A 23,001-nucleotide genomic window follows, 5' to 3' on the forward strand; every position below is an offset into this window, starting at 1 on the left:
ATCTGAATAATTATCTTTTCTCTGAAAACCAAATTAAAAATAACAATTTTTTTTAATTTGTCCAAATTTATCAAACCTTTAAAAATTGAACTGTTTCATTGGCCAGATGATAAATCCGAAAATTAATAATGTCCGACAATAGGGCCATTACTCTCCGTGAATTGGTATTCTGAAAATTGGCTTGTGCGAGAATAGAGAGATGGCTGACCTGGTATATGTGTCATCGCGTAATAAATTTGTCAGTGAGAGGAGCCTATGTTCCAAATATTAGTTGAATTGTTAGCTATTGGTAAATTTAAAAATAGGCAGCGCTGTACAAGCAAAACATTTAAATTAATGTCCTACTTGTTCTGTGTGAAAATATCAAGTTTTTAGGTAGTATAATAGAGTAATTTTAGTAGATTAAAAAAGTGTCCGAATACTGGTCGTCTTTTCCTACTGATTTGCTGTCCAACTACAGGGTATCATAAACTACAATGTGACATAACTGATATAATTTTCAGTTCACTTTCAAATTCCCGCGCTCCCCCCACCCCTGAGATGATCTTGTAGCCTATAAAAGCTAAGGAATCTTTAAAAACTGAGAGAAAACACAATTCATATTTTATTAATTGTGGATGTTTTTATTAGTCAGACTACCTTTTCTAGCCTATATACTTTTTTAAAATCATAAAAAATAATATTTTGGACTGGCTGTTTTGGTAAATACACACAAAGAGATAACTTACAAACTGAAAAGATAATTAGAGTAAGAAAATATAACTGCATTCCTACAACAAAGGGATACTTTATTTGGGTTTTAGGCAACATAAAAAAATCAGTTGGAGAGAGGGGTGCCTTTGTGGGTGAATGGTCCAGTTGTCAATAAGAAAGTCTGATCAATTGTTGACTTGAAAAAGAAAAAGCAGTATTCAGAAGGTCTATTAAATATTGCTACCTGCAACACATTCCTAAAAGGACTACAGGAACTCAGGGAGGAATGTATTTCTTCAACAGATGGTCTACTTGTTGTTATGATTTTAGCCATTGTCAGTCACATGTTAAGGCTCTGTAACATAAGTTCATAAAGTATGTCCTTACTAGGTGGCTTACAATAGGAGTAGCACCAAACCACTTGATTAAGCAATGACATGCTGTAATTGGATATTTTCTAGAATTCATGTCAAAGAAAAATAGTTTAAAGCACTTTATTTCAAATCCAAAGTATCTGAAAATTGTCAGTTGACTAAGAAAGCCAACAATGAGAGCTGAAATCAGGTTTGTGATGAGTTCTGCATATATCTTTACTGTATTTACTAGAGTATTTCAATGACAAGAGTGGTTGATTCATATGCTGAATTTTGAGTTGCATTGCTTATGCACAGTTCTGCTCAGTCAGATTTTATGCACTGATGATGTCAACCATCAACCATCACCTGCAGAAGTATATATAGAGCAATATTTGTGTAATGAGTAAATCCTGGCAGTTCTTGCTTCTTTGAAAGCAACTCATAAAGATAGGAAACATTTTTCCCTAGGAGTTAGGAAGTATGTTAAAGCTGCTGTATAGTATTTGTTGACAAAACACCCTGTGAAGAATAAGTTTTTCTGAAGCCTGAGCTGCTTCAGCCTTCCTAAGCCAGATTCCCAGTCAATGGGTGGCAGTGATGTTCTCCATGTTGTAAAAGAACTTCAGTTTGACACAAATATAGAGAAAGTCCAGCTGTAAATGGGTGTCTAGAGAAATCTGGGGAAAGTAAACAGGAAGGGTGTGCAAAAGCACAGGATGGCTGGCCCCCAACCCCCCCATTGCACTTCCTGGTTGAAGGGCCAAGAAACAGAGATCAGGACTGGTGGTAGGGACTGTAAAGTCTAATGCTGTATCCTTTATCTTTTTTTTTACATACTCTACATAAATTAATAACTATTGGCAAAAGGTGCTAGAACTAAAGACACTAGGTGGTGATGTGAAATATTAGGTCTTGGGTTGAGTAGTTAGAACAGCTCTTTTGCTCTGCCATGGAAGCACAGATGTGGAGTAAGGATTTCCTTGTCCAGCTCATTGATGACTAGCATACAAGCCCATATAGAGGAGTAGACCCTAAACACTACAGTTTTTGTTGCTGATGATCTGTGCAACTTTGAGAACAAACCAGAGGTTTTGCTGATCATAATGATGCTTCTGTATTTTGCTGGATGAGCAAGAGCTAGCTGAACTATACCTTATTAGACAAAAACAGGATGAATTTTAAACAGAAAAGCTAGAAGCTGAAAAGAAAGATACTGGATTGACAGTCCAGGACCTGGTCCAAAGGAAGTAGAATATAGCAGAGCTATATTCAGACTTTTTACAAAAAAAGAGATGGCCAAACAGAAGAAAGAAATTGGTCATGCTCTTCTGAAAGAAGCAGGAGAACATCTGACAGAAGCAGTAGAAGAGAAGGATTTTTTTTTTTTTTAGCATTGGTTGGATCTTTTCCAGCAACAAGTACTTACAAAGCTGTTCTTGAGTTTCTGTGACCATTCTGTGTTATTTTGTGCTGGTTTTTATATGCTTTTGAATAAAGGTAACGTTAAGAGGGTCAAGATGGATCACTATTGGCATTGTAAGTTCTTACTTTATTTACCATGATCATTTCGGAACCGAAGGTTAATTAGTGAATATCAGGCAACAGATATTGTTCTCTCAGTGGAAAAACTAAGCTCAAAATTAATTGATGAAGCGCCAATCCATCTTGGTCCTAACAATCGTCTTATCTGCCTCTTTTGCTAAATTATTACTTCTTTTTCTTGTTTTTGTGTTCTTTGTGTTATTTGTAGTTCTTTTTCTCCTTGTACTCCACTTTTTTGTTTTTAAGTGGGTAAGAACTAAATTATTATTATTATTATTATTATACAATTTATTCCCATTCATAAACATTCAAAATCCGCTTTACTAAGGTTGCTTGTTCCTTTTACCTTAATCAAAGTTGCGGTTTCACTAAAGTTTTCTTTTTGTATGAACAAATAAATTCATTGAAGATAAAAGAATACTTCCAGCCTTCTCTTCCCTAACCTCACAGGCTTTTAGAGGGCGATAATGATCATAAAGTAGTAACTGGGACTTGTTTAGTTCATATGTCTGTGCTCTAAGCTCCTCTCGTTATTCACTTTGGGTCACTTTTTTTTTAGTTGTGAAAGGACTAAAGTCAATTTTTTCGGGAGTATCATTACCACCAACCCCTAAAACTATCCCCCTTATAAAATAGGCATGATATGAGCTAGTTTCTAATAGGATGGGATTCCTTGGCAATTGGCAAGGAGGATTAAAATAATATTGCCAGAAGTGGGGAAGTTTTATTAACTTCTTTTTTTAGCTGACAGTGTGAATTTTGTCAGAACCAGCAGTCTTATTAGAGTTGAGGTTTTTCAACCATGGACATTGTCCATGGTTGAATATGGTTAATATGGCCTGTTTTAGATTGGAGGGGAGGCATTGTGAGGCTCATTGGTAAAACTGAGGCAAATTGCTCATTGAGAAGATCAACCATACATGTACTGCTTTCAATGAACAAAATTTGTAACTTAGGAAAATGGATTATATTAATTCAATGCTCTTTCCAAATATAATTTTTGCTACTGTCACAATTATACCCCTACCCTTCCTAATTGGTTCATTTGTAGCACTCCGTAGATTACTTTAGGAAAAGTAAAAATGATGCAACAACTTGCAGGTTACTAGAAAGTCCTCTTAGGTCAAGTCTTTTCCCTGTATTGAAAATTTATTGTTGATGACTGGTGGTTCACCCATGTGGTATAACTTTTCGTACCAACAAAAGGTTTCAAGAATGGTTAGATAGGGTTCTTATGTAAATTGGTCCTTTAAATCATAGGAAGTTTTCCTCTCATTTATATGCAAAATATGTGAGTATGCCTCCTCTATTTGGCATTTTTAAGGAATTTTCAGGATATCCAAAGAAGAAGCCTAGAAATCCAATTAATAATAAAATATTGAAGCCACGTCGCCTTTGCTATTGGCAACGCTATAGCGTTGCCTCTGATAGTCCCAGATCTAGAGCAACATCTTGGGGGAGGCCCAATGTGACAAGGGTGCCAATGAGCGAAACCTTGGGGGGTTAATGTGACAAAGATGCCAAAAATTGACAAACTTATTCTGAAAAAGAGTAAAAAAAAAAAACAGAATAAGACAGTGCCAGAAAAAATCTTGGGGGAGGGGCTCCCCCGTCCCCCTGAAACTGTCGGTGAATTCCATCAATCAAATAACAAAAATTTGGATCAACATACCCCCCCCCAGAGTGCAGGTGAACTAAGGGCTGTAACCTGTGCCCCGGGGGGAATATCAGGTTTATGGAAGAAGTGTTTGTATAAACATCAGAGAGGACTCAAATGATTAGAAATTAAAAGTTTTAGTTCCCTTTTTAAGAGTCAAATGTGATATGATGGCAATTAGTCTTCCCCCCACCACCCTATTCTCCCAAAATGCGTCCACAAATTATTCATATAGCCATTTTGTTCAAAATCGACCAAAAATTATATAACAATAACTCCATGGATTTTTATGGAAGGGACGGTAGTATAAACTTCAGAGGGGGTTCATTCGATTGTAAATTGGAATTTCTGGTGCCGTTTTAATTTTAAAAAGTGGTTTGAGGGCTATGAGCCCCTCGCCACCCTCCAAGGGCATTTTTCCCCAAATGTATCAATCAAAATTTTGAGTTAGCTATTTTATTATAAACAGTTTAAAGATACATTAGCAAAAATTCCATGTTTGACACAACCCCCAGAGCCAGTGGGCTAGTGTTGTAAGTTATGCGCCGAGGGCATTTTAGTTCTTCATGTAAGGAGTGGTCCTATAAACTTTAGAGGTGGCTCATTTCATCGGAAATTGAAAGTTGTAGTTACCTTTTCATGAGTCAAAAGTGAACGGAGGGCATCTACCCCTTCCCCTCACACACCCTTTTTTCCCCAAGCATATTCAACCAACATTTTGAGATAGCCATTTTTTTCAAATAGTCTAACAATCAAATAACAAAAAGTATGGGGTCAACTTAATTCCCCTAGAGCCATGGGGAAGTATTTTAAATTATGCCCCGGGGCATATAAGGTTCTTATGAAAGAGGTAAAGATCTGAGAGGCCTCAAACGACTGGAAATTTAAAGTCCTAGTTCTATTTTGGAGAGTCAAAAGTAATCCGATGGAAACTAGACCCCCCCCCCCCCGCAAACCTTATTTTCCCTAAATGTGTCCAATCGAATTTTTATATATCCTTTTTGTTCTAAATAGACCAAGGGTTATGTAATAAAGACTCCGGGGATAACATAGCCTACCAGAATCTGAAGGCAAGTGTTTTAAATTATGCCCCAGGGGCATGTAAGGTTTTTATGTAAGGAGTGGTTGCATAAAGTTAAGAGGTAGCTCATTGGATTGAAAATCGAGTTACATTTTTATAAGTCAAAAGATGTCGGATGGTATCTATCCCCCTCCCTCCTACACCGTCTTTTCCTTAAATGCATCCATTTGAGATTTTCTTTTCTTCCATTTGGGATTGTCATTTTCTTTGAAAGAGTCACAGGGGCGGATCTAGAACCAAATTTATTCTAAAAAAGGGTAAAAGAAGAAGAAAAAACAAGATAAAAGGACGCCAGAAAAATGTTGCAAGTTATGTTGTAATGTTGTGTTGTAAGGGGGGGGCCTTTGGTGCCCCCTGGCTCTCCTTGGATCCGCCAGTGAGTAGTCCAACGATCAAATAAGAAAAACTCTGGGTCGACACCCCCCCCCCCGAGTGCAGGGGAACTAAGGGTTGTAACTTGCACCCGGGATATATAAGGTTTTATGGAAAGGGTGGTTGTATAAACTTCATAAGGGACTCAAAATGATTTGGAATTTAAAGTTATATTTCTCTTTTAAGAGCCAAATTTAATCCAATGGCAACTAGCCCACCCCCCTACCCACTTTTCCCCAAATGTGTGCGAATTATTTATATAGCCATTTTGTTCAAAATTGGCCAAAAATCATATAGCAAAAACTCCTGTGAAAACACAGCCTCCCCAGAACCCTGGGGCAAGTGTTGTAAGTTATGCCTTTGGGACATATAAGGTTTTTGTGGAGGAGATGGTAGTATAAATTTCAGAGGGGCTATTTCGATTGTAAACCAGAATTTTTAAGAGTCAGAAGTGATCGGAGGGCTACGAGCCCCTTTCCCTCCAAGGCCCTTTTTCCCCAAATACATCCGACCAAAATTTCGAGATAGTCCTTTTTTTCAAAATAGTTTAAAGATGAAATAACAAAACTCCAGGTTTGACACAATTCCCCAGAGCCAGTGTGCTAGTGTTAAAAGCTGTGCTCTGGGGGCATTTAAGTATTTTATGTAAGGAGTGATTGTATAAACTTCAGAGGTGGCTCATTTAATTGGAAAGTGAAAGTTTTAGCTACCTTTTTTAAGAGTCAAAAGGGCATGGACGGCATCTATCCCCCCCCCCTTTGCACACGGCCTCTTTCCCCAAACTTATTAAATCAAAATTTTTAGATAGCCTTTTTTTGTACAATGAAAAGATAAGAAAATCTTTGGGGTCAACATAATTCCCCTCAGAGCCCCGGGGAAGTTTTATAAATTATGTCCGGAGACATAAAAGATTCTTATTGAAGAGGTAAACTTCAAAGGGAACTCAAATAACTAGAAATTTGTAGCTCTCTTTTTGAGTGTCAAAAGTAATTGGATTGAAAAGAGCCCCCCCCCCCCAACCGTCTTTTCCCCAAATGCGCCCGATCGAAATTTTTAGATTATTATTTTGTTCAAAATAGACCAAAGATCATAGGCTATAGCAAAAACTCCGGGGTTTACACAGCGCCCCAAAACCAGGAGGCATATAAGTGTTTCATGAAGGAATGATCGTGTAATTTTGTCAAGGGCTCATACTATTGGAAATTGAAAGTTCTAATTCCCTATCTAAGAATCTAAAGGGACTGGGGGGGGGGGAGCAACTAGCTCTCCTGCCTTCTTTGCCTCAAATTCCATCTGACCCAATTTTTGAGATAGCCATTTTATTAAAATGAGTCAAAAGATAGGTAGCAAAAACTCCAGGGTCAACACAAACTCCCCAGAGCCATGGGGCAAACTTATTAACCATATTTTATTCCAAAAATTAGGGGAGCTGACACATTTTCATCCTTCATCCCCACCACGAAAAAAATTATTAACGATATTCTGTTCCAAAAATACTGGGAATTCAGTTTAACTTTATTTGCTCTTTCCAAAGTTCCTTCATTAAAAACAAGAGTTAGGCTACTAACCGTTTCCCTAACGGAAAACATATAAGGCCTACTGCGTGTTTGGCGCTTTACTAAAACGAATTATATTACAAATATTTTCTTTTGTACTTATTTGAACATTAAAAATAAAATGAGAATGGAATCGAAACCAGGCCAGGATTTACTAATAGGCCCTGTGGTTTTCACTATCCCGAAGTTTTTGGGATTTCCCCGAAAACCTTGCAAAAACGGAATGGCAAAAATGCTGGGACCTAGAAGGGTCAGAAGAAGCTTTAAATTTGGCTCTTTGTGAAACAAAATCATGGGCCAGTGAGCTTTCAGCTATTTGTATCTTTATATATGAAATATTCTATTTAATTTTATTAGTTCTTGCTGAAGCTTTTTATTTATTTTGGAATAAAAAATTACTTTAAAATAGGGAATTTTGAAAAACTTGAAACTCAGGCAATAAAAACGAAGATAAATTAAATAAAAAAAAACTTTCAGAAATGGAAGTTTTTCAAAGTAAAGTAAAGGCTATATTAAACTTTAGATCAGAAGGAATAAAAACCTACAATAATTCAAACTCAAAAAGACCAGAAATTACTATTAAAGGATAAATGAAACCCAAAACGAACAGACATTAAATAAATAATTATAGCAAAAAACTTTCAACAGGTACTAACATAAATGAATAAATAAACCTTAAAACAAGTAAAGGCTAAGTTGAATATACAAATCAAGCTTAAAACGAACAAAAACATTTTGCTATTGAAGTATAGACGATATCCAAAATGAACAGAAATTAAATGAACAATCATAGAATCAAATGAAATACTATCATTTACAATAGGTAGTATTATAAATGAGTAAATAAATCTTAACGAGTGAAACTTCAATTGAATTTGCAAGTAAAGCTTAAGGAAATTCTCTACAAACAAAAGTTTGTGTTTTGTCTCCTTCTCTCATTATAAGTCTAAAACCTATTGCATCATTGGCACTATACTGAAAACGAATTGTATAACAAATATTTTCTTTTGTACTTATTACAACATTGAAATAAACATAAAAATTACACTAAAATTAAATTTTTAACTGATGGGCTTATTAGTTTTTCCCAAGACTGTTCAAAATAAATGTAGCTTCACTAATAACAAGGGTTTGGATACTGCCCCCGTCCCTAACTGTAAAAGTCTAAAGCCTGCTACGTTATTGGTGCCTCACCGGACACGAAGTATTTATCAAATATTTTATTTTCCAGTTATTGCACTATTGAAAATGAAAATAAAACTACTAGTGAAATAAAATCTTGAACTGGTAATCTTTCAGCAATTAATAGCATTATATATCAAACATTCAGTTTTATTTTATTTCAAACACAGTATAGTTTTCAAAACTATAAAAATATTTGAAACGACTGTCCAAAACACATATAGTTTTCAGTAAAGCGCCAATGAAGCAGTAGGATTTAGAGTTTTACAGTAGGAGAAGGAGGCAAAACCCAAACTCTTGTTTGTACAGATGTTTGTTTGTTTCAAGGTTGATTTGCATGTTCAATTTAAAGTTTCACTCATTCCAAGATTTATTTACTTATTTATATTAGAACCGATTGTAAGTTTGTTTGCTATGATTGCTTATTTAATTTCTGTTAGGTTTGGGTTTCATTTATACTTCGATAGCATAATATTTTTGTTCGTTGTAAGCTTGATTTGTATTTTCAACCTAAGCTTTACTCGCTTTAAGGTTTATTATTCGTTTATATTAGTACCTGTTGATTTTTTTTTTTTGGCTATTTTATCATTTAAATTTGTACGTTTTGGGTTTAATTTATTCCTTAATAGTAATTTATGTTTTTTTTTTGTTTTTTTAGTTTGAGTTACAGTAGGTTTCTATTTCTTTTGATTTTATGTTTAATATGGCCTTTACTTTTCTTTAGAAAACTTCTTTTTCCGTATTTTTTTTTTATTTATCAGCAGGAAAGGGGGGCTTGTTTGATTAGATTGTTGGATAACCTGTTGGTACTCCAAATTATTTTTTTGCCTTTTATGGGTGAAAAAATAAACAAAGAAACAAGTTGGTAGCTGGAAAAGAGGGAGATTTTTCAGATTGTTTTCATTTCCATGTCTATCATAAATGGTTGTCAGATCTTCATTCATGTTAGATCTAGTATCCTTGTTTCTGGATGCAATCTAACCCCTGTAGGACCTCGTGAGAGATTAGAGCTGAAGGTATATGCCTCTTTGGAATCAGAATCTGACCCAATCTCTGTTGTCAATGGAAAGGTGTTGGAGGGATACCTAAATCAGTGTTATTAGAACATCAGAACTTTTAGCAGAAGGGCTATTGGATCCCAATCAAAATATGTGGGAAGCAGGTACAAATGTTCCACTCCTGCTTTGTGGGGGAGGGGTCCATACTTGAACCAACCTCTACCTTTTTGATGAAATCTTTTAAACCAGTTCTCTAGTGAATCTCAAAAGATACAGGTTTTTGGATACAGTAAAAAAAAGTTGGGTAAAAAAAATACACTAAAAAAGTAGCAATATGTTATTTCACATTTTATGAATACCTTTTATATTAAGCTGTACGTCATATAACTGCATACATCTTATGGTTTTAGGACTCTTTGAACTACGTGAGCAAGCATTTCTTTAAAAATGGATCACTCAGATGACATGCAACAACATTCAAATGACTCAATGGATGATAATCAAGTTAGTTCTTCTGGTGGGCAGTCCTTAGGAACTTTTCTTCAAAGCTTAGAAGACTACACCCCTACAGTAAGTATCTTGTTGTGTTCTTTTTAATGTCCAAATGACTGCTTACTTTTCTACCAAAGTTTTTCCGTTATGTATAAATATGTTTTTATATTTTATGGAGAAAATGACATGAAAATAATTTTAGTATCATAGCTTTTTTTGCAAAATTGTATAATTTGGAAGAAATAATAATAGTCATAGACTGTCACAGTTTTTGTGAAAGTTGACAGTTGACAAAAAAAGTCAACAATTTTTGCGACAATGCGACAGTACTCTTGTATTAATTATACAATAAACATATGGAATAATAGCGTCAAAGATGTAATAATGAAATATTATAACATAAAATAGTCGGTAAGCCTCTGAAGGGGGTGCCAAACTCGTTTTTTTTTTTGCTTGTATTGTGGTATGGTGACAGAAAAGAGGTATTATTTTACTTTTTAATATATTTGAAGGTAAAAGCGTCTCTGTTTTAAGTCTTTTTTCTTTGAACTTCACCATTTGATTTTTATAGTGTTGTTGGTTCAACTTTTCCTGGCAAAAGAGGCATTTGCAAGAAAACGCAAATCAAACCAGTAATTTATATCAGAGCTAACCTGCAAAATTGAAAACAATTTCCTTGGTTCTATTTTTTCGGGCGAAGAAACTATTTGCAGGAAAATGAAAACCGATACTTAATATGAAAGGTAACCTGTAAAATGGAAAAACAACTTACTTGACTCAACTTTTCCGGGCTAAAGAGGTCTTTGAAGAAAAATGAAAACAAATACTTAACATGGAAGCTAACCTGCAAAATGGAAAACATCTTTCTTGGGTCGAATTTTCTAGGCAAAAGAAGTATTTGCAGGAAAACGCAAACCAGTAATTAATATCAAAGCTAACCTGCAAAATGGGAAAACAACTGAGTTGTTTCAACTTTTCCAGGCAAAAGAGGTATTTGCAGGAAAACGAAAACAAAGACTTAATATGAAAGGTAACATGCAAAATGGGACAAACAACTTACTTGGTTCAGCTTTTCCGGGCAAAATAGGCATTTGCAGGAAAACGTAAACCAGTAATTAACATCAAAGCTAACCTGCAAAATGGAAAGACAACTTACTTGGTTCAACTTTTCTGGGCAAAAGAGGTGTTTGCAGGAAAACGAAATCCAATACCTAATATGAAAAATAACCTCCAAAATGGAAAAACAGCCAGAAATTACAATCAAATAAAACCTAAGACGAGCAGAAATTAAGAGAAATGATCATATCAAACCTAAAAAAAAATAATTTGCAATGTGAAATTACCCCAAACACCTCCCGTAGATGTGGCGGGGGGGTGGGGGGCTATCACTGCCTCCTAAAGCTTTTACACTAACATTCATTGACCCAGTGCCGTATTTGATTCAATACAGCTTTTGATCCAGTGTAAAACTGTTTTTGGGGAATACATAAAAGAAAATAAACCATAATAAGAGTATATATATACACATATATATATAGCTGTATGAAAAAAAATTCTAAAGTTTAAGGCTAAACCTATTAAATAGCTGAAAAAAGAGGGGGTCTAGGTATCCTTCTAAAAGCTTAGACATGTCTTCTTTCTTCTGTTCCAGAAGATTATTTTTTCTTTTCTACTCTCTTCTATTCTTCTTCTATTTCGTCTTTCATCTACTCTTCTCTCTTCTAGATTCCAGATGCGGTTACTTGTTATTATGCTGGAACTGCTGGATTTGAATCATCTGATCCACGAATGTAAGTTCAAGTTTTATTTTGCCCATGTGTTTGAAAGTATAGAGAGGCATATAATACGTCTTTGTTGCAAATGAAGATGTATATAGTTTTTTTTTCTTCCAATTTTGGTGGGTATGAGGCATTGTGACAGTTTTTTTTTACGAAATCGTTTTTTAACCGAATTGCTTTTGATTTGAAAAAAGGAGAGATAAACAGAAAGATATTGATATAAAAAAAAAATATTTCAGCAGCTAATTGTTTGCTTTTTGCATACTCGAAAAATTAAATAAATTTTGCTTAATCCTAAATATACCAATTTGAAAAAAAAAGTCAAAGAAAAATGAAATCTATTTATTACTAAAGTAAAATATTTTTATTCATGTAGGCTATAATAAAACAGTTCGTGGTAACGAACTGTAGTAGGGAGTAAGCCGGTTTAATAGTAACTGAAACTCTAAAAAACGGAATTTTGATGCCAATAGTTACATAGAAAGAATTGTATTTTTATGCTGATTTTAAATATATAAGTTTCATCAAGTTAAGTCTTACGCATCAGAAGTTATGAGCCTAAAAAATTTGCTCATTTAAAAAAACAGGGGGAAAACCTGGCAGGTTAGTTACTAAGATTCATGCATTTATCGCACATTCGCTTGAAAGAACTAACCGAAAGTTTTTAAGACGGTAACAGATGGTTTTGTCCTTTTTGGCCAACCGTCTAGGTCTAAACGAAAAGCAGAGCATCCACGGTTGGAGTAGTAGATAACTTTTATAAGTACCAAGAACGTCAAAATACAAATATTTATTCCCTTAGACCCATCTTAGGTCTATAAATGCCTGAAAAGTGCAATTTTATAAGGTGGTTCAAATTTTTAGGGTTTTGGCGGGGTATTACATTTTCATGTTGCCACGTGGAAATTAATAGGCTACGACAATTTTGTAAGTTTAACAACACTTTTCAAACAGTTCGTGGTAACGAACTTTAAAGAGCGTGAAGTGTAAGGAGTGACCCGGCTCAATAGTAACCGAAACTCTAAAAAACGGAATTTTGATACCAATAAGTACATCAGTTTCATCAAGTTTAGTCTTACCCATCAAAAGTTACGAGCCTAAGATAATTTGCTTATTTTAGAAAACAGGTGGAAAACACCCCTTAAAGTCACAGAATCATAACGAAAATCACACCATCTGACTCAGCGTATCAGAGAACCCTACTGTAGAAGTTTTAAGTTCCTATCTATAAAATGTGGAATTTTGTTTGTTTTTTTTTTTTTTTTTTCCCAGACAGATCACGGATGTTTTTTTTTTTTTTAGGGGTGATTGTATCGACCCACTGGTCCTAGAATGTCTTGATAGAGTTCATTCTAATGGAGATTAGAAGTTCTAATGCCCTTTTTAAGTGACGAAAAAATTGGAAGGCCTCTAGGCCCCCTCCCACGCTCATTTTTTCCCAGAGTCACCGGATCAAAATTTTGAGATAGCCAATTTGTTTAGCAAAGTCGAAAAACCTAAAAAGTATGTCTTTGGGGACGACTCAATCCCTCACGGTTCCGGGGGGGGGTCTCGAAGTAACAAACCTTGACCATTGTTTACATATAGTAATTGTTATTGGGAAGTGTACAGACATTTTCAGATGGAACTTTCTTGCGTTGGGGGGAGGGTACGTGGGAGGATCTCTCCATGGAGGGATTTACCATGAGAGAAGAGAGTTTCCATGAAGGGGGCGCAGGATTTTGTAGAATTATTAAAAAAAACAATGAGAAAATAAATGCAAAAAAGTTTTTTCAAGTGGGAGTAAGGAGCAGCATTGAAACTTTAAAACGAACAGAAATTATTACGTATATAAGGGAGCTCTTCTCCTCCTCCTCAATACCACGCTCTTCACGCTAAATTATTTTTTGTAATTCCAACTATTTATTCTGCGGTCTTTGTGATTCAGGGGGTCATTCTTAAAGAATTGAGACAAAATTGTTCATGTATGGTGAGCAAAAATTGAAATCTACATTAATTCAAAAACGTTCAGAAATTAAATTAAAAAAACTAGTTTTTTTTAGCTGCAAGTAAGGAGCGACATTAAAACTTAAAACGAACAGAAATTATTCCGTATATGAAAGGGGTTCTCTCTTCCTCAACACCCCGCTCTTTAGGCTAAATTTTGACTCTTTCTCACAACTCTATTTTTTTTAATAAAAACTTGAGCGTAAAGAGCGAGGCGTAGAGGAGGGGACAACCCTTCATTTTTAAACCCCTCAATTTAATGTCAATAATTAATAAGAACACAACACAAACGCATCCTCTTCAAATACTACCGAGTAATATGAACGAGGGATAAGCAAAGAAACTCATAAGCAACATTAACCTCAGAAGGGGCTAAAAAACAAAACATGACTACAACATCACATACCCTGTTACTAATATTTCAACAATCAAATTCTTCCTTATCACACATCAATCAAAACAAAATACTAAATCTCATTATTTAATACCATTTTACGCTACCAATTATACATCCTATTAATATATATAGTCGTTAAAATCATATTTAGAATACAATCCATTCTTCTACAGTCTTTTAAATTCTCTTAAATCACTACTTTTAATATCTCATTTAACGAATTCCATAACTTATCCCCTCTAAAACAGAAGAAAACCCTGACACAGGTTTAATGAAATTATTAACATAAATTTTGTTCATTGACCTTGTACCATGGGAATGAACCTCATTAACTTGTGTGAACAGACTTGTACAAGAAGTGGACTTACTAATGACGTAATTATACATGAAAACACCAGAGTGCAGTCCATAAAAATCCCAAAAAAATCATGGAGGGCAGGCACTGGAAGTATTTTTCATCCGAGCGTAAGCCTCACGATACGATTCAAAAGAGCTTAAATTAGCAAGCATTCTATTGTCAATATTTTACAAATCTTGGACCAGACGAAAAATTGAGGAGAAAGTTCCCCGCCATATTGAACAACTGTATGTATGCCTAATAAATGCCCTGTATAACATTTGACAGTAAAAAAAGGTACTGAAATGTGAGCACAAGAAACCACGTTTAAATGTTTCAGAAGGAAATCGAATGACGCGATTCTTAGATGGTACACAGATACCCTCCGTGAAGGTGGGAGGGATCTTGAATATTATAAATCAATTAGAAGAATTAGATGTTTTCTCTGTAAGAAGTTTTTTTGGTGGCAATGGACCATAAACATATTTAAGGTCTTAACCATAACAGCTGACATTATAAATAATATATGTAAATATAAATATAAATAAATATAAATAAATATGTAAGCCGCACCTGTTGCTAATTTTGATTTTCCCAATTTTACTTAGCAATGAACCATAAATGTATTTGAGGCCTTAACCACAAATACATGGCTTTATAAATATATTTGAGCTTCACCTGTTGCATAATTTTGATTTCCCCAATTTTTCATGGCAATGAACATACGGATGTAGATAGATACGGAAAGTAGGTTTCATTGTCCTCACTGTTGGGGGTAAAGTAATTGGGCAGCGTGAAGTTAGAAAACAATTCTCACTTCATAATATGCAGAATAGTGGTAGCTAAAACGTTTTGCATGCAGACCTACTACACTTTACCCCACCCCTAGTGTGCAAATATATAGCCTAAATTTATTTATACTAAAGTAATTGGGCAGCGTGAAGTTAGAAAACAATTCTCACTTCATAATATTTTCAGAATAATGGTAGCTGAAACATTTTGCATGCAGACCTGCTATACTTTACCCCACCCCTAATGTGCAAATATATAGCCTAAATTTATTTATATTAAAGTAATTGGGCAGCGTGAAGTTAGAAAACAATTCTCACTTCATAATATTTTCAGAATAATGGTAGCTAAAACGTTTTGCATGCAGACCTGCTATACTTTACCCCACCCCTAATGTGCAAATATATAGCCTAAATTTATTTATACTAAAGTAATTGGGCAGCGTGAAGTTAGAAAACAATTCTCACTTCATAATATTTTCAGAATAATGGTAGCTAAAACGTTTTGCATGCAGACCTGCTATACTTTACCCCACCCCTAATGTGCAAATATATAGCCTAAATTCATTTATATTAAAGTAATTGGGTAGCGTGAAATTAGAAAACAATTCTCACTTCATAATATTTTCAGAATAATGGTAGCTAAAACGTTTTGCATGCAGACCTGCTACACTTTACCCCACCCCTAGTGTGCAAATATATAGCCTAAATTTATTTATACTAAAGTAATTGGGCAGCGTGAAGTTAGAAAACAATTCTCACTTCATAATATTTTCAGAATAATGGTAGCTAAAACGTTTTGCATGCAGACCTGCTACACTTTACCCCACCCCTAGTGTGCAAATATATAGCCTAAATTTATTTATACTAAAGTAATTGGGCAGCGTGAAGTTAGAAAACAATTCTCACTTCATAATATTTTCAGAATAATGGTAGCTAAAACGTTTTGTATGCAGACCTGCTATACTTTACCCCACCCCTAATGTGCAAATATATAGCCTAAATTTATTTATAAAGTATTGTATTTTCATCATATTTTAGTATTTTTTTTTTATTAGGATTAACCTAACTTCCTGTCTTGAGTGTGATGTGCGTATGAGATAGGCACAAAATAAAAACAAAAATAGAGGTGGTATATTTTCGACTAAAATAAAATAAGATGGTAGTAAATAATAGAAGAGTAAAATATCGTAAAAGTAAGAGTAAAAGTCGAAAAGAGTAAAATAGGACAGAAAAGAAGTAATATAGAAAAAAGTATAGTAATAGTCTAGTAAAATGTAGTAACATAGAAATTATGCTTCTACCTAAAACTTGAGGCTTCAAATTAATAAGTGGGGAAAATGATTGAACTCTTCAAACTGAAAACTGAACTTGAAAACTGAAAACTCTCACACTTGAAAACTGAGATGTAGTGTGAAATTCTAATGCAACATTTTGCTGAAAATAAAGTTAAAATTTTACATCACCCGAGTGATTAGCACACAAGACTTGAAATCCCTTGTCCGTGAGAATGAGGGTTTCGTTCCTGGTATTGCTGGTTATTTTGTTTGGATCAGGGGTTAGTGGCATGACTCTGTAGGCTTAGCCAGACTCGACCCAGTTCTAAACAGGTTCCTGGAAAAATATGGGTAAGGTAAACAGAAAAGGTTTACAAAAGCACAGGATGACTGGTCCCCAAATCCCAGTTGTACTTCCTGGCTGAAGGACCATGAAAATCAGCACCGTGGGTAGGAACTTTAAACTCGTTTATCGATTTTATCTTTACCAGAGTTTTCTGTAATATTTTGTAATTCGCTAGGAAATTTTATAATTCAGTTTTGTAGTCTATATTTCCAAATGTAATACTTTTTTTTCTTCTCTCTCTAATTTTTACCTCATGATCATTTTGGAAAATGATTTAAATAGTTTAATGTGCAGTCTTTATTATTGTTACTACAAGAATAACTTATGTACCATAGTTTTAGTTTTATTTTTGCTGATTTTCTCCTATTTTAATTGGCATCTAGTACTACCAAAAGCTGCATAAATACACTCTGATATCCATTTGAATTAAATTTCTGATTCTGCTACTGTTCAGATTTCGAAACGATTTGTTTATTAAAATATTGGTTCCAATAAATGTATTTTTTTCGTATTTTGTATTTAGAGGTCCAAAAACTGGAAAAACAATCAAAAGCTTCATATGGAGATCTTTTTCATTTAAAGTAAATATCTAACATTGATAATTTTCAGATTTACAAGTAGTTTCTTTCTGAAATACTGCCTCCAGTAAATGTACTTTTTCTATTTCCCTGTTTTTTTTTTCCTTTTTCTTTTTTTTTAGAGCCTCAACAAACGGGAAAGCTGTCAAAATAAAGGTTGACACTTTAACAAGTTTCCAACTAATTAGTTAAATTTAACAACACTTTTTATCCGTAAAAGTTCAAACATTTAATAATCTACTGGTTCCAAAAGACAGCTACATCATCTAAAAAAAGCTACGTTTTCTTTTGCTCTTTGATACCACAAATTAATAAGTGGGGAAAATGATTGAACTCTTCAAACTGAAAACTGAACTTGAAAACTGAAAACTCTCAAACTTGAAAACTGAGATGTAGTGTGAAATTCTAATGCAACATTTTGCTGAAAATAAAGTTTTTTTATTTCACACATAATAAACCTAATATATTGCCTGATATATTGCCTCCAGTAAATGTATTTTTTTTTTTTTTTTTTTGCACTTGGGAACCCATCAAGCGAGAAAGCTGTCAAAACAAAGGTTGACACTTTAACAAGTTTCTTTTGCTCTTCTTCTTTTTGCTACGTTTTCTTTTGCTCTTTGATACCACATTTTGCAGTATTATTTTCAGTTATTTTTCCCCTATTTTTAGATGCCTTTCGATTTTACCATAAGCTGCATTGCTTCATATGGAGATAGTATCTCCATATTTTAAATTGAATTTCTGGTTTTGGTAATTTTTAGATTTCTAAACTATTTCTTACTAAAATATTAGCTTCGGTGAAGGTAGTTTTTATATTTTCGTATTTAGAGATCCAACACCCGAAAAACCACCAAGGGCTGCGTAACAATCAACGAAAATAACAATCAAACGAAAAAGATGGAGATCTTTTTCGTTTAAACAAATTTTAGATTTTGGTAATTTTCAGATTTCTAAATGATTTCACACTAATATGTTGCCTCCAGTAAATAATTTTTTTGTACTTAGAGAGCCAACAAGCGAGAAAGCTGTTAAAATAAAGGTTGACAGTTGGACAAGTGTATAACTAATTAGTTAAATTTAATAATCTACTGGTTTCAAAAGACAACTACACTATCTAAGGAAGGCTATATTTTCTTATGCATTTTGGTGCCATATTTTTGTTTAGTTTTTAATATTTTTGGCCATTTTCAATTGGCTTTCACTTTTTCTGATAGCTGTCTTATCGTATATGGAAATCTTTTTCGTTAAAATTAAATTTCTTATTTCTTTGATTATTATGAATACACATGGCTTAGTAACTTTTTGCTTCGTGGATTCAAAGAATCAGATGTCATTTTCATTGTCCTTCGTACCTTTTTTGGTACGTACCACAAGTGCATAAGTGCGTGAGTATGACTATGGTCAACTTTCAAGCTTAACTTATATAATCTAACCAATAGAATTCAAATCATGTTTCCTTAATCTGATTTGTCAGTGGAAAAGGCCGTAAATGAATTTATGATTATCGATCTGATGTATCCTGAATCGGTGCAATGGAACTTGCTTTCTTTCTTGATTTTCTTGCTTTTGTTCTTGCTCTTGCAAGTTCATTGAAACCTGCTTGCTTTTCATTTCAATCTTCTTTCTTCTTTCGTCATACGCTAAAATGTATCCTTTGGTCTTTTTTTCTTTCAATCTTATTTCTTCTTTCTTCTTGAATATCGTCAAACGCTAAAATGTATCCTTTGAATTTTTTTTTCTTTTAATCTTATTTCTTCTTTCTGCTTGAATATCGTCAAACGCTGAAATGTATCCTGTAGTTTTTTTGTTGTTTTCTTTTTTTTTCATTAAATTTTCTATCTTCTTCCTTCTTGAATATCGTCAAACGATGAAAAGTATCCTTTGATTTTTTTTTCTTTCATTCTTATTTCTTCTATCTTCTTGAATATCGTCTAACGCTGAAATGTAACTTTTTATTGTTTTTTTCATTCAATCTTATTTCTTCTTTCTTCTTTCTTCTTGAATATCGTCAAATGCTGAAATTTTTCCTTTGATTTTTTTTTTCAATCTTATCTCTTTATTAAATCATATACCCTAATTAGTTAATCAAGGTAATATTGTATATTCAATTTTTCAGTATTCGTTTGATGTCTTTGGCTGCCCAGAAATTTGTTTCTGATGTTATTAACGACGCTCTTCAACATTGCAAGATGAGAGGATCTGGGCAGCCTTCAAAAACTAAATCTAAGGACCGCAAGTATACCCTGAGTATGGAAGATCTAGTACCAGCATTGCAAGAGTATGGCATAGTTGTGAAAAAACCACCCTATCATACATAAGTGTATGGTAATATTAAGGAACCGAAATATACATTTTTGCAACAAATCTGAATATGGGGCTGATTTTATTCTCTGAATTCAAATAGGAAATTGATTGACCCAAAATTTTGGCGTAATGATATTTTTGCTTGCTTAATCATTTATTTCTTTAAGCAGTTCTAGATTGTAAAATAAAGATGGGATTAGATTTTTTTTAATATTGTAGCCTTCTGTGCTGAATCTATGTATATAATCAGTTTTCTAGATTCCACTAGTTATGCGATACTGTTATTGTTGTTATTTTCTTTCTTTTTTTTAACTTTTTTCATTAAAGATGGAAAGGATTCATTAAGAAAAACATGAACACTCACTCTCTCGCTGATTTGAATAATTGAATTTTATTTTGAATAGCTGAAGATTTTCAAATTTTGTAAGAAAGAAAAAATATTAATTATTATAATCATGTGGTGGATGAGAACAAAATTTCAAGAGTGAAAATTTCAAGTTGGCTGGCTAGTTTTGGCAGGTCAATCACAGACCATTTCATATACTAAAGCTTCGTAAATTAAGTTTCTAGGTAGCAATTTAAAAGGCCTGAAAATTTGATTGAAGACTAATATGTGGATCATGTGGAACCATAAGGATCTAATGTAAAATAATTGTTATCTCTACAGAAACGTGAGAGCTACGCGGATGACGTGCTTTGACGTGAATGAAAGATGAAAGACGGTTGGAATCCTAATATTACTTGATAATTTAGAAATTTCATAAAATTTAGTGTTTAGGGGGATGGCTTGGGTTTAAAGTTCCAAATTGGGCTTATTGTATCTTATAAAAATCTTTCTTGCATAAACGACTATTTGTTACTAGCAACCGAAGACGAATATCTCAGTTATAACGCTCTCCTTCAAATTTATATTGCGTAATAAAATTAGACTCCCATTCAAAATGGAACCTACGTACAAGCACTAATACTGTGGTTTACTTAAAAGAATTGCGACTCAGAGCTAAGAGTAGAAATGGACGCTCGATATTTCTTGTTTTGTTTTTTTGTTATGATTAGTAAAGACCGGGTGAGTGTCATCAATCCAATATGGGCTAAATTCAACAGAATCGTTGTAGCAAACAGCAAAAAATTATTTTTGGCATTAACTCTTATCTCAAAGAGAGAGACCTTCAGAGAAAGTATTTTTAGAGAGTTATCCGTAGAAAGACATCGTTCATAGAGAGTATCCTGTACAAGGTTATCTTTTAGATAGTCATCTTTAGAGAAAGTAAGTGTACAAATTCAAGGATTTAAATACTTTGACGTAAGAACATAAAAAATATCGATTGGATCAGATTGGCTTCTGGAAGGCTTACCTTTGGGTATGGCTCCCAAAGCTAATCTATGGGAGCCTCTGAAAGGCTCATAAAACTTGAATAGAGGCAAAATCAACAGGGCGCAAAAATATCGATTAGATCAGATTGGCTTCTGAAAGGCTTACCTATGGGTAAGACTCCCAAAGCTAATCTTTGGAAGCCTCTGAAAGGCTCATAAAGCTTGAAGAGAGGCAAAATCAAAAGAGAGCAAAAATATCGATTTGATGAGATTGGTTTTTCAAAGGCTTACCTATAGGCAAGGCTCCTAAAGTTAATCTTTGGGAGCCTCTGAAAGGCTCATAAAACTTGAAGAGAGGCAAAATCAAAAGGGAGCAAAAATATCGATTTGATGAGATTGGTTCCTCAAAGGCTTACCTATAGGCAAGGCTCCTAAAGCTAATCTTTGGGAGCCTCTGAAAGGCTCATAAAACTTGAAGAGAGGAAAAATCAAAGGGAGGAAACATATCGATTTGATGAGATTGGTTCCTCAAAGGCTTACCTATAGGCAAGGCTCCTAAAGCTAATCTTTGGGAGCCTCTGAAAGGTTCATAAAACTAGAAGAGAGGCAAAATCAAAGGGAGGAAGCATATCAATTAGGTCAGTTTGGCCTCTGAAAGGCTTGCGTATGGGTAAGGCTCCCAAAGCTAATCTCTTGGAGCCTCTGAAAGGATCATAAAACTTGAAGAGAGGCAAAATCAACGGGAAGCAAAATTTTTAGATTGAACGAACTTTGGGTAACTCAATTACGAATATTGATGAATGTCAACAATGATTGGCCTCATATCTAATATAAATGCTCAGTTATAAACTGATAAAGCTCAAACGCCATATTAATATGGACAATCAAAAGATGAAGAAAATGTCACTTCAAATTAATAGATATTTATTCAAAAACAACAAAAGTGTATATGTGATCATTTAACCCCACCTCCCCGCAAGGCTCTATGGCAGGCAGTACATGAATAAAAAGAAAATGAGGAAAGGCACAGTTAAAAGGAAAATGATAGGCAATCATTCTTCACTGGCAACCTGCCAAAGCTAGTATTGTGCACAATAAACAGATTGAAAACACGATTCCAACTTGACCCAGAGGTATCAGACGTACCGGGAATATAAAAAAAATGTTATTGACATTAGCATCATCTATTTAAACTAAATTTTTTTCGGCAATATTAAATTAGTTAACTTTCACCCGGTTTCTGCGTGAAGTGAATATCGAAATCAAAACCTTAGATCATCAGAAATAAAGTCATATATCAAGTCGAGCTTAAACAGAGCAGATATAGAAAATCCTAAAATGAACATAAACTAAAATCTAATATGTGTGATCTCTGAAAAACGTGAAGGTCCTTCAAGTACAAATTCGAGCTGTATTATGTTTCTGAAAATAATTGGATTAGGACCTTTTGATATCTTATTCGAATCAAACTTCATTAATTTTAATCAGCATATTTCAATAAAAAAAAAGAGAGGAAAAAAGTGTGCGGTGTGCAAACTTTAACTTCGGTTAGCTTTATAAATCTATTCCAGGATTTCTCTCTAACTAAAGGAAATTCATTGTCTTTTTCTGATATTCTTAGGTGAATACTTTCGGTTTGGCGCATCTGTAGGGCTCCACTTTAAAATTAAGTGTGAAAACGATCAAGAATAACCGTTAAAATCAAGATTGCATCCAGGATTTTTGTTAGGGGGAGGGGGCTTACAATAAAAGACTTAAAAACGCATTATGAATTTATTTACCCACATTTTTGTTACGTTTTTACGAGTCGGAGAAAAATTGGAGGGATATGTGTGTATATCAAATCCCGTAACCTCTCCCCTCCCTCTGCATACGGCTTAATTAACTCTTTCCGTAGTATTTTTTCGATTCTTATCAATTAAAAAAATCTGTTCTATTTCTTAAGATTTAAAAAAAACTTACAGAAA

The 23,001-nt window shown here is 34.0% G+C and overlaps 1 protein-coding gene across 1 annotated transcript; it reads left to right on the plus strand.

Annotated features, from left to right (window-relative positions):
- Positions 1-294: 294 nt before the first annotated feature.
- Positions 295-19,780, plus strand: LOC136025896 (transcription initiation factor TFIID subunit 10-like). Its single transcript, XM_065701952.1, has 4 exons — positions 295-375; positions 9,848-10,007; positions 11,655-11,719; positions 19,533-19,780. The coding sequence occupies exons 2-4, from the start codon at positions 9,885-9,887 to the stop codon at positions 19,732-19,734; spliced, it is 390 nt and encodes a 129-aa protein (XP_065558024.1). The 5' UTR covers positions 295-375; positions 9,848-9,884; the 3' UTR covers positions 19,735-19,780.
- The last annotated feature ends 3,221 nt before the right edge of the window (positions 19,781-23,001 follow it).

This window comes from Artemia franciscana, chromosome 1 (genome assembly GCF_032884065.1).
Source record: "Artemia franciscana chromosome 1, ASM3288406v1, whole genome shotgun sequence".
Taxonomy (NCBI): domain Eukaryota; kingdom Metazoa; phylum Arthropoda; class Branchiopoda; order Anostraca; family Artemiidae; genus Artemia; species Artemia franciscana.

Coding starts and splice junctions, on each gene's coding strand:
- LOC136025896 (XM_065701952.1), top strand. CDS start 9,885: ATGGATCACTCAGATGACATGCAACAACATTCAAATGACTCAATGGAT. Junction 10,008..11,654: donor TAGAAGACTACACCCCTACA/GTAAGTATCTTG, acceptor TCTCTCTTCTAG/ATTCCAGATGCGGTTACTTG. Junction 11,720..19,532: donor GAATCATCTGATCCACGAAT/GTAAGTTCAAGT, acceptor TCAATTTTTCAG/TATTCGTTTGATGTCTTTGG.